The sequence below is a fragment of the Hypanus sabinus genome, chromosome 4 (genome assembly GCF_030144855.1).
Source record: "Hypanus sabinus isolate sHypSab1 chromosome 4, sHypSab1.hap1, whole genome shotgun sequence".
Lineage (NCBI taxonomy): Eukaryota > Metazoa > Chordata > Chondrichthyes > Myliobatiformes > Dasyatidae > Hypanus > Hypanus sabinus.
In genome coordinates, this window is record NC_082709.1 from 102,714,792 (window position 1) to 102,727,550 (window position 12,759).

The 12,759-nt window shown below is 42.1% G+C and overlaps 1 protein-coding gene across 1 annotated transcript in view; it reads left to right on the plus strand.

Moving 5' to 3' along the window:
• The window catches only part of LOC132393041 (uncharacterized), a 63,939-nt gene extending 52,481 nt beyond the window's left edge, over positions 1-11,458 (plus strand). Inside the window, exons 8-11 of the mRNA XM_059967771.1 lie at positions 730-795; positions 4,588-4,824; positions 7,399-7,815; positions 10,454-11,458. Of these exons, the coding sequence (XP_059823754.1) occupies positions 730-795; positions 4,588-4,824; positions 7,399-7,815; positions 10,454-11,343 (1,610 nt within the window). The 3' untranslated portion in view covers positions 11,344-11,458. The remainder of the gene's footprint in view (positions 1-729; positions 796-4,587; positions 4,825-7,398; positions 7,816-10,453) is intronic.
• The last annotated feature ends 1,301 nt before the right edge of the window (positions 11,459-12,759 follow it).

Here is a 12,759-nt window from a genome sequence, read left to right on the forward strand (position 1 = left end):
CTAGATGGGAGAATAGTTTAGCTCATGGTGGAGTGGCAGAGCAGACCCGATGGGCTGAATGGCCTGCTTCTGCTCCTTTTTCTTGTGATGTCATTGAAAACCTTGGTACACTTCTATAGATGTGCGGTGGGAAGTGTGCAGACTGGCTGCATTACAGCCCGGTATGGGAACACCAATGCCTCTGAGTGGAAAATCCTACAGAAAGTAGTGGATTTGGCCCAGTACACCATGGATAAAACCCTCCAAACCACTGAGTACATCTACATGAAGTGTTGCTGTAGAAAAGCTGCATCAATCATCAAAGATCCTGACCACCCAGGCCAGGCTCTTTTCTCAGTGCTGCCATCAAGGTAGAAGGTACAGGAGCCTCAGGACTCACACCACCAGGTTCAAGAACAGTTACCACCCTCAATCATCAGGCTCTTGAGCAAAAGGGAATAACTTCACTCATTTAAGGACTGTTATATTTTTATTTCATGCTCGTTATTTATTTCTATTTATTTATATCTGCATTTGCACAGTTTGTAAACAGCTGACCAGCTCCTGATGTTTACAGTTACTGTTCTATAGATTTGCTGAGTAGGCCCACAGAAGAAGGATCTCAGAGTTGTATGTGGTGACATGTACGTACTCTGATAATAAAGTTTACTTTCAACTACAATATAGGAGATACACCATAACCTCATTCTCATTGTCATCCATGCCTTTATTGTGAAATTTATTTTTCAGTGCTGGAAGATCTTAGACTGAAGTGTGTATTTGGTGAAGAGGTTCAACTGCAACAAGCAGAGAAAGGTTTGTAAGTGCTAGGACGTACACCTTCTCAGGAATTGCCGTGATAGGTGGACTGACCAGCTGAATAGCTTAAGGCAATGGATGGGTGTTCAGTTACTTCGATAGATGCTCTGATTTTGTATGCCATTCAAAGGGACAAAAAATGTCACTGCTCAGGGACCAGGGAAAACCTGCAGATGCTGGAAATCAAAGTAAAACACACAAAATGCTGGAGGAATTCAGCAGGCCAGGCCATATCTTCAGAAAAAAGTAAACAGTCGACAATTTATTGCACAGGCCCCTCATTAGGCCTTTTAATCTCTTTTTTCCAGTCCTGATGAAGGGATCACCATGAAACTCTTTTCCGTAGATGCTACCCGGCCTGCTGAGTATTTTGTGTGTGTCACTACTCAGGGATCTGTTCATCCTGCCAAATCAGTCAGGATGATGCCCAACCCTCTGACATCCACTCAAAAACCATCTCTTTTGCATAGCAGACTTCGGCTGGGGGATTTGGAGGGAGGCTGTTTCTGGGGACTGAGAGCTGTTACACTTGGGAGTCTACCAAACAGACAATGGTTGACCGGGGTGTCACTGCAAACTGCACAGAGCAGCTGAGCATGCCTGAAACACTTTGTGTTCCTTGGAGAAGCAAATATCAGTATTTCTCCCTAGTAATTCTGGTTGGGTGAAGTGCAATGTGTTTTTGATGAGGAGGAATGATGAGCCGAATGGATTGTGTTCGTACATGGATGGCAAACCTGTGACTGGTGACTCAGAGTAAGAGTTTCCTCATGACTCCTACAGAAACAAAATAGTGTGGCTGCTGAAAATCCAAAAAACTAAACAGGTGGTAAATACTTAGCAGATCAGGCATCATCCATGGAGAAAGGGACAGTTAATATTTTAGATCAATGAAATTATCTAAAATGTAAACTTTTCCTTTCTCCACAGAAACACAACCAGAAAGAAATGAAAGAAACATTAAGATGAGGAGTAAGGAGGGAAGGGTGCAGAGAATATTGAGGAAGATCTGTGATAGCGTGGTGGGTAATTGATAAGGGGAGATGTTCAGTGATTCATTATCCTCTTCCCAAATCAGTTAATAATGCTGTCAATCCTGCCAGAAAGACCCACAGACCAGAAAATTAATTTTAAAAAGAAACATGGTATTTGGGAATCTGTTCTCATGTTCAATATAACCAATTAGGATTTTCATTGAAAGGGAACTTCCAGAGAAAAGTAATCACAAGAAAAGAGATTTTAACATTTGAGTATCTCACTGCTAGAGAATGAGTCTGAACTTTAAAGGCCTTCTGCATAGATTGGGAAATACTGTATGCATTTTTTCCAGTATTTAAATAATAGCATCTACTAGAGTGATATTACTTAGTATTCGAGAGTGAGAGAAATAAAAATCCCACTGACGGGAGATTCAAATACTGTTAATGAGAGAGATTAACAACTGAGCTGCATACAATGATGGCAAGAATATGGGAACTGAGAAGCTTTGGAAACCAGCAAAGAATGTCCAAAAATAGAAAGAGGATCTGAATAATGTACCACTACTTTATTTCAAAAGAACATAATTTTCTATCGAGACACAATAAAGCTGTGGGTTTGAAGGGAGTGTGGGTATGAGGCCTTAAGGAATTGAGAAGGAAATGAGACTGGTGTGCTTGAAAACAGCCGTGCTGAATAGGAAAGGCCATATAGAGGCCAAATCGAGGCAATAGAGTATAGGACCCAGAGCGAATCTAAACAACTGAACATAATGTCTGGATGATGACTTAAGTGCAGACAAATCAGAAAGGTGGGGATATCAGGGCCCGAGGCAAGGGACATATGGTTCAGCACTCCGTTCCACAACATTACTGGGCTCTGCGCTGAACTAAGGGTCAGTGGACGGATTCTCTTCAGGGACTTCTCTTCTGAATGCAATTTGCTTGTATTATTATTTGCATTATTTTCTTATTCTGCTCCTGACATTGGGTGTTGGACTGTCTTCTTTTTACGGGTTCTATTGGGTTTCTTTGTTTAGTGTCTGCCTGTAAGGAGACGAATCTCAAAGTCATACAATCTATACATACTTTGATAATAAATCTACTTTAAACTTTAAAGGGAGTATGGGAAACGGGGCCCTGGTGAGTTTAAAGGGAGTATGGGAAACGGGGCCCTGGTGAGTTTAAAGGGAGTATGGGAAACGGGGCCCTGGTGAGTTTAAAGGGAGTATGGGAAACGGGGCCCTGGTGAGTTTAAAGGGAGTGTGGGAAACGGGGCCCTGGTGAGTTTAAAGGGAGTATGGGAAACGGGGCCCTGGTGAGTTTAAAGGGAGTATGGGAAACTGGGCCCTGGTGAGTTTCAAGGGAGTGTGGGAAACGGGGCCTAGTGAGTTTAAAGGGAGTGTAGGCAAAAAGGCCCTGGTGAGTTTAAAGGGAGTATGGGAAACGGGGCCCTGGTGAGTTTAAAGGGAGTGTGGGAAACGGGGCCCTGGTGAGTTTAAAGGGAGTGTGGGAAACGGGGCCTAGTGAGTTTAAAGGGAGTGTGGGAAACGGGGCCCTGGTGAGTTTAAAGGGAGTATGGGAAATGGGGCCCTGGTGAGTTTACAGGAAGTGTGGAAATTGGGGCCCTGGTGTATTTTAAGGGGTGTGTAGGAACCAGGGCCCTTGTGTGCTTAAAGGAAATGTGTGAAACATTTAGTGAAGTAGGTGCTGAACCATCAGGTCTTCTGTAGAATCGGATAGCATTTTATTGGTGTTTTACTATAGTAGCAAAAATAAGGAAGTGGCGAATTCCCTACCTGAGTTTTCTACCTGTCTCTGTATGACACCTCCTCTTCCACTCCCTTCCACATGACTTTTTCCCTCTCTTTTTGTACTACTTAACTGATTTAATTTTATACATATATACGTCTTTTTGTAATTTATATTTCTATTTTTCTGTATTGCAATGGAATGTGCCACAAAACAACAAATTTCACGACATAACAATGAAATTAAACCTGCTTCTGATTCTAATGATCCTTCCCCTGTGCTGAATCCCTCCCTCTCCATTCATCCCCTCTTACCTCCTCCACCCTTCCCATCCATGATGACACATGTCCCCTTCTCAAGCCCTTAAAGAGACATGTTTCTAGAGTACTGTTCTCCTTATTTAGGTTTAGGTATATTGGAGGCAGTTGGGAGAAGGTTGACTCAGATAATCAGAAGAGACTGAGATTGTGGAGAGTATGGTGTGATTATTTTATGAGGAAAGATTGAATAGATTGGAGGATGATTGTGAGTCACTTGATCTCTGCCAAGTCCCATTCCATTCATCCACTGAGCTCGCTGTCAGTGACATTTATTTCACCCTGTTCTTATGGAGTCTGCAAAGATCGATCTTTGCCTTGTTGCTCCAGAATGGTTCATTTCTGCATGCTACAAGGCTATCCGACTGAATGACAGCATGGGGTCAGGAATAGAACGGCACTGGCCTTTGTCTGAGCAGGGGCAAGGAGGAAGGGTAACGAAAATGGATGATGGTCAGGCAGTTGTGGTAAAGAGGATCAGAGTAGGACAGTAAGGAGAGGGGAGATGGAAAGGGGGGTGGGGAAGAACCCAGGTCCTCACCCCAATGTCGTTCCTGTGCATTACATTCATTCTCTGTGTGGGACTGCAGATTCAGGGTCAGGAAGAGCAGAGTTTGGATGTTACGAGCCTAAAGCACCATTAAGCTGCCTTTGCTATTTAAGAATCCAACAGTTTGACTTGCGTATGTTCAGTCAATTCCCAGCTCATTCTTTTAATCTGATGTTGAATCTCAATGTTTCAGAGCTCATCAGAGAGGTACTGTCACAGTTTCAGCTGGACACTGGAAGGACCATGTCATTAAATGTGTGTGAATTTGGTGTGTTACTGGGACTTCCGAGGAAGGTTGTCCAGGAATGCCTCTTTGAACTTGAAAATACTGAAGATGTTCAACAGCTTGCTGCAGTGATACACATGTTCTTGGAGAAAACCAACAACACTGAAAGACTGAAGCAAAAAATGGCTTCTATTAACTTCTATCGTAAGATCAACAATTCAGAGTCTTTTAAATTTCAAAAATTGATGTGTTACAACATTTACAGTATATTATGTTCTCAGTTTGCATCTAAGTTAAATATCATGACCAGAAAGTGTGAGTTAATTGGTTAGAGCCTAATTGCAGATACTCTTTAAATAGGATCTCCCTCCTTTATCTACTGCCATTGTTTGTTCCAGCAGGAATCACGACAATTGTATTTCCTCTCCCTTTCAAACCACAGCAGATTCCCTTACCACATGGGCAACACATCCTTTAGGATTCTGGTTCTTAACTGCTATCTCCCTAATTTATAGAAATCCCCTATTACAACTAAATTTCTAGTAAGATCAGACCAGTATACAATATTCCAGACATGATCTTACTCAGCCCTCACACGATTGCACCTAGAGTTCCCTACTCTGGTATTCAAATCTCTTTGCAATAAGGGCCAATATTTCATTTGTTTTCCAAATTTATTACTGTACCTAACTCATTGGGCCCTTACATAATAACAGTTAAGAGATCAGAATGCTTGTATTCAAATACTCCAGCAGCAAAGGCATTCCTAGGTATTTGCTCAGCCTGCATTTTAACATCAAATAATTTATAAACTATGGACACTCAGAGCTCCCTGAAATCCAAAACCTTACAATTCAAAGTTCAAGGTTAAAGGTAAATTTATTATCAAAGTACATACATGTTAGTAGGCATTTACATGGGAAAAAAGAAATATTTTTAAAGAACTATACATAAACAAAGACTGACCTATACCAATACCTCTCACCATTGAACAATATTCTGCCTTTCTATTTTTTACCAGTACTCTCTCTCCAATGAACGATATTTTTTATTGAAGTAGACCACTACATCTCTCATTGAATCAAATAGATCAGGCACAGGGCCCTTCCAACACACCTCAAACCAAACCCACCACAATTCCAACCTATGCTGACCATACCTATCTACGTTAATCAGAATTGCCAACAATAGGCTGCTTAAACCCCTACACCTTTCCTATCTATACCCATTCAAACATCATATAGACCTCCACCCCCTCCTATGATAGTCATTCACCACCTTCTCTAAGGAAAAAAACTTGCCCTTCAGATTTCCTTTAAATTTTTACCCTCTCATCTTAAACTTGTGTGTCCAGTTCCAGACTGCCGGATGTATCTATACATTCTATGCCCTCTCATAATTTTATTAAGCTCTTTAAGATCACCCCTCAGCTTTCAATGTTCCAATGAGAATAAACCCGGTTTATTCAATCTCTCTATAACTACAGTCCTCCATTCCAGCCAATGCTTCTGCCCTTTCTCTATTGCTACCACCTCATTCTTGAGGTGTGGTGAGCAGAAGTGTGCACTATACTAAGCGTGAGTCCATGATGCTACCGTTCCTTGTAGTTATGGGCGGAGCAGTTGCCATACTATTCCGTGATTCATCTGGACAGGATGCGTTCTATGGTGCATCTGTAAAAATTGGTAAAGATCAAAGGGGACGTGCCAAATTCCTGAAGAAGTGGTGCGTTGGTGCGCTTTCTTGGCCATGGCATAATGTGACTGTTTTACGTAATACAGTGCGTTCAGATTATATAAACTCTCGTTCAAGCTATCTTTGGAAAGTAAGGTGAATTAAAGCCTCTACAATGTCAGCAGGAGCACAGGTCATACAGAGTAGAAACTGAATTTATTGTCATATACACTGTACATGTAGGCACAACTTATTTGAAATTAGATCATGGGGACATGGTATTCACAACAAAACAAAAATTAAACATGAATTACATAACGTTATACAAGAAAAAATTTGATTAGAACAAAAAAGAACCAAAGACTATTGTGGTGCAAAGTGCCCATACTGATTAGTGACATAGTGATTAGAGTTGTGCAGGTTGGTTCAAGAACTGAGAGATTGAAAGGAATTTCTGGTGGTGTACGACCTCCTATACTTCCTGCCCAATGATAGCATGGCCAAGATAGAGGGGACTTTTGACAGATGTCTCTTTAGGCAGCACCTCATGATGATGGAGTGGGATGATCCGGTCATTTATTGGGCTGAATCCACTATTCCCTGCAGCTTCTTACATTAAGTTGCTGTACCAGTCCAGTATGAAATCAGTCAGGATACTTTCAGCAGTGCACCTGTAAGTTTGTTAGACTGATTGGTGATTATGCAAAACCTCTTTAACCTTCTGAGAGAGTAAAGACTCCGTAGAAAAAGGATCTAGTGCTTTCCCAGCGTATATGATGAATAAACTCTTCTCAGGCTGCCAGCGGGTACAGATATCAATTATAATTGAAATTTCGCTGACAAACTCTTCATCCGTGATGAAGATGGCACAGTTGTTATCAAAATGCCGGTTATAATGGATAGCTATAGCCAGCTGGGAGCCCGAGGAGAGTGAACTCTGAAGCTGCTCAGAATTACATGGTAGGCAGCCTCAACAGGTGCCTGGCATGGGATTGATTTAAAAGGACGTTTAATTCAGTTAACCAATTTTGTGCCTATATATCATAACTGCTGCAAGATTTGCTTTGCATAATGGGCTTAATTGTTCTTTACTCCCTTCCATAGGACTGCAATTGTCACGGCGAGCAAAGCTGTTGTTACAACTCCTTCAGAGCAGCCTTGCTGACTGTTGTTGCAGCAAGGAAGTCAGCCAGCAGCTCAGCAACGTCTGTCTTTTCATTATGAGGGACTGCCTGGCTGAAACAGAAGAAGATGCTTCTGAAGTTCCGACACTAGATATCATGGAATGTCTGCAGAGACTGGAAAGGAACAAGCGAGCAGACATGGTGATCCTCAGGGAACTGGCAGAGCTATGGGGTGATGGAGCAGAGGAAAACTTCGAAAAAAGCATTCCATTTATTGCTCAGCTTGTTAAAGACACTTTCCCCCTTGTGGATGCAGTGGAGTTTGATGCAATTCCAGTCTGGAGAGGCGTTTATCGTTGCCACCCTCGGGTTATCAAGCGGGTTACCAGCTTCAAAGGTAATTAGTCAGCTTCTTTCAGAATCCATCTTGGCCGAGCAGGAGGCACTCAGTATTTCTTCCTGGGTCAAGCAGCTTCACTCCATCCGCTGTAACAGCCAGATCTCTCTGTGGGTAGCAGTTTTAATTCCTCTTCTCATTGCCACTCTACCATCTCTGACTATGGCCTCTACTACCAAGCTGAGTCAAGATGGAAATTAGAGAAACAGCAGCTCATATTCCACCTTGTGTCTCCAACCTGATGGTATGAACATTGATTTCTTTAACTTCCGGCAACCACTCACATCTAGTCACCCTTTTTTCCCCTTATTCCCCCAGTACCATCACTCCTTCTCTTTCACCTACTCTGCCCTCTCAATCTGCTCATCATGCATGTATCACCCCCACTTACCCTTTTCGTTATCTGTAAATGACCGGGATGAAACTATGGGCGGGTGGTTAGTAATTTTGCAAATGATACCAAGTTTGGTGGAGTTACGGATAGTGTAGAAGACTGGCAAAGAATACTACGTGATATGGACCCATTGCAGATATGGGCTGGGAAATGGCAGGTGGAGTTTAACCCAGATAAATGTGAGGTGTTGTACCTCAGCAGGGCAAATGCAAGGAGACAGTACACTGTTAAGAGCAAGATCCTTATCAGTGTTGCTGAGCAGAGAAACCCTGGAGTCCAAGTTCATAGCTCCATGTAAGTGGCCACACCGGTTGATGAGATGGTTAAGAAGGCTTATGGAATGCTTGTTTTTATTAGTCGAGGCATTGCATTCAAATGTCAAGAGGTTGTGTTGCAACTTTATCATACTCTAGTTAGGCCACATCTGGAGTATTGCATATGGTTCTGGTTGCCCCACTATAGGAAGGAGGTTGAGGCTTTGGAGAGGGCGCAGAAGAGTTTTACAAGGATGCTACCTGGTTTAGAGGGCATGTGCTATCATGAGAGGCTTCACAAACTTGGGTTGTTTTCTCTGGAGTGCTGTAAGCTGAAGGGAGATCTGTTAGAGGTTTATAAGATTATGGGAGGCATAGATAGAGTGGATAGAGAGTGTCTTTTTCCCCAGTAGAAATGTCTAATAGCAGAGGGCATACATTGAAGGTGAAAGGGTAGGTTCAAGGGTGATGTGGGGGGGTAATAAGTTTTTTACTCAGGGTGGTGGGTGCCTGGAATGCACTTCCTAGTATGGTGGTAGAGACAATTAGATTAGAGGCTTTTAACAGACGTTTAGATAGACACATGGATGTAAGGAAGATGCAGGGATATGGACATTGTGTAGATAAGAGGGATTATGTTTTAAGGAGCTTTTGATATACCTTTTAGCTGATTCAGCACAATATTGTGGGCCAAAGGGCCTACTCCTGTACTGTGTACTGTGCTCTATGTTCAGCTACTTCCCTTTATTTCATGGTCCACTGGGAGGTGACAGGTGGAAGTGGTAAACATCTGCTGCAAATAAGTTTATCTTTGGATCTACACAAACATGTACTTGTACATATAACAGTAACCTCACCTTTAAGTATTTCATGCTGGATAAACAGAAATTTCCTTTAGTCAACTATTGGGAATGTGACAGATGTGTTGTCATTATCCAGGTGTTGTCCTGATCAACATTCTCTGTTCACTGTCTATGGCTAAACTAGGCTATTTACAACCACAGCATCTAAATAATGTTGAACCGAGCTTCTGAATTCACACCTTCTCAGTCAGAAATATCATACGTTTCCACTCTACAATACTGATGCACCATCAATAACTCTCGGAGACGGGAGGTGAACGATAGGCTTTTATTAGCAGCAAACGAGACCACGACATCCTGGAGACTGAGGGAGGAGCAGTGCCTCCAATCGCCTTTATACAGGGGTCTGTGGGAGGAGCCACAGGAGCAGTCAGCAGAGGGGCATGTCCAGACAGGTATACATAGTTTACCACAAATACTGATCACTTCCACCCTATCTGAACAAATCTCACATGCCTGTATTACCTCCAAACTCGGCTATTCCACGAATCTCCTCCCTCTGCCTCCTCCCTCCACCTGCCTGGCCTGTATAAACATGAGCTCATCCATGACTCCACTTTCTGAAGTTATATTGTTGCTTCCTGCACAACTCAACTTCAAAATTCTCATCCCTGCTTTAAATCCTTTCAACCATCATCCTTTTTTTAATGTAAATTCATCATACCTAAAGACCACAAATGTCTACATCCTGTGACTTCAGCCTCTTGCCATCTAATTTTCTTTGCTCCACTGTTCATTACCTTCATCTCACAAGGCTTTAAGATAAATTTTTTTCTCTCTAGATCTCTCTATTTATTTCCTCTTTTAGCATAACCTTTGAGACCTGCCTCACTGAACCCAGTTTTGACCACTTACCATGATGGCTTATGTGGTTTAGTGTTAACTGTTATTTGATGATGCTCTTGTGAAGCAGCTAAAAATGTTTTACAGTGTTAAAGATGGCATCCAAAAGCAAATCGTCTTATTGCTTCCACGTCCATGGGCAGCCTGTGAGATAGGCATAAGTAAATGAGCAGGAATCTCACACTACAATCTAAACAGAAAGGGTCGCTATTCATTGCAAATGAGTAGACATATTATTAACTATTTTCTTGAGTGTGATTTCAGTCCATATCCATCTTTTCTAGGACTTCCATCAAGAATCATTCAGAAAGTGATTCAGCCCAAATCTCTGCTAACATTGCTGTCTGAGGAAAGAACATACTTTGAAAACCAGCAGCTGCTCAATGAAGAATATACTCAGCTATGTTTGAAAATTTTAAACATTCTTCAGCGGGTCCAGGACTATCAATCCAATAAGTTGCCAACAAAACTTAATAGGCATTTGGACAAACAGCACGTTGCAATGGAAATCAGGAAGCTACTGACCGCTGAAGATTTTGGGTGGACATCCTTTGACTCAGGCATGAGGGCCAGACTTCTCTCTTTGGTTGACTTTGAGCCTCTGTCCTACAATAGGTCTTTATTTCTGAAACTTCATTACAATACCTTCCTTTCCCTAGCAGAGTATTTAAAATCTCATGACAGGCAGCGATTTCAGTTTGTTTTTGAAGAGGTTCACATGTACCAGTGCAATGGGGAGTTGTGCAGGGTGCAGAGTGTGCGGGATCTTGTGAATATTGATGGGGGAATGGAAGAGGTGTTCCAAATTTCCACCTCCAACTGTGCTTCCTTCATGATCCAGCTTCATTGCAGAGGCTATGTAGATGATCAATATTTCCAATGTAACCGACCCCTCCTGTACAAACTGTCCAATTTATCTGGCACCTTGCAAGAAGAGGCTGAAAAAGTTGGCACAGTAATTGCCAAACAAGCTGGCACAACTTGGATACGCGAACATCCTGATGGAAGGTTGAAAGAAATTACAGAGAGGATGATGCAGAATTCCGGTGTAACTATAGAAGTGGGAAGCTGCTGCTTTCGTGTTAATTCATGGAGCGCTGAGTGTGAAATCAGAGTCTGTTACAAGGATGACATGATAATCGCAACAGCAGAACAAAATGCTGATGTTTACTGATCACTGAATTGGCATCTCACTTTCTCTGGCAGCAGAGTGCTGTATTCTGAATTGGGTATTTAAAAACCATTTTCACTGAGCCTGTGGCCCTGTGAGTGTCTGAATAGCAGGTGAATTTGTGACACTGTTAAATAAAAGATATTGGTCAATTAATCAACAACAGTTACTGGTTTGCTGTAAAAGTGAACAACTTTGTAATTAGAAAAGTTTAAATTCTTAATTCTGACCTCTTATCACCCCACCTTAACCAGCCCTTCTTTCCTCAGCAAGCCATGAGTTTTCTTGGGGAAGGAAGATAGGCAGGGGAGATGATGATATTCATCCTGAAAACTTTCAGGACTCAACGCCATGGAATCATAGAACACTACAGGAAACAGGACCTTCAGCCCATCTAGTCCATGCCGAACTATTCATCTGCCTAATCCCATCAATTTGCACCAGATCATAGCCCTCCATACCTCCCCCATCGAAATAACTATCCAAATTTCTCTTAAATGTTGAAGATAAACCCGCATCCACAACTTTCTCCAGCAGCTCGTTCCACACTCTCACTACTACCCTCTATGAGAAAAAATTCCCCCCTGTTCCCCTTAGACATTTCAACTTTCACCCTTAACCCATGACCTCTAGATTTACCTCACCCAACCTCAGCACAAAAAGCTTGCTTACATTTAACCTTTGTATACCCCTCATAATATTATATACTTCTATCAAACCTGCCCTCAATTTTCTACGCTCTAGGGAATAAAGTCCTAGTCTATTCAACCTTCCCTATAACTTAAGTCCTCCAGTCCTGGAAACATCCTTCTAAATTTTTTCTGCACTCTTTCAATCTTATTGATATCTTTCCTGTAGGTAGGTGACCAAAATTGTACACAATACTCCAAATTAGGTCTCACCAACTTCAGCATAACATCCCAACTCCTGTATTCAATACATCGATTTATGAAGGCCAATGTTCCAAAAGTTTTTTTAATGACCCTATCTATCTGTGACACCACTTACAGGGAATTATGGATCAGTATTCCCAGATCCCTTTGTTCTACCACACTCCTCAGTGCCCTACTGCTCATCATATAAATCCTATCCTGGTTTGTCCTCCCAAACTGCAATACCTCACTCTTATCTGCATTAAATTCCATCTGCTATTTTTCAACCCATTTTTCTAGCTGGTCCAGATCCTGCTGCAAACTTTGACAGTCTTCCTCGCTGTCCACTAGACCATCAATCATGGTGTTATCTGCAAATTTGCTGATTTAGTTTCCCACTTTTGAAAAGCAAGCAAAGCCTGTCAGGACTTGTTTGCAGACCAGGAGATCACAGAGTGAGTTGGAGATAGTTCTTTGTGGTCTTTACGTGCCAGTTTTAAAAAGTGAGCAGGCCCTGTTGGGTCTTGGCTGCAAAGCCGAAGATTGC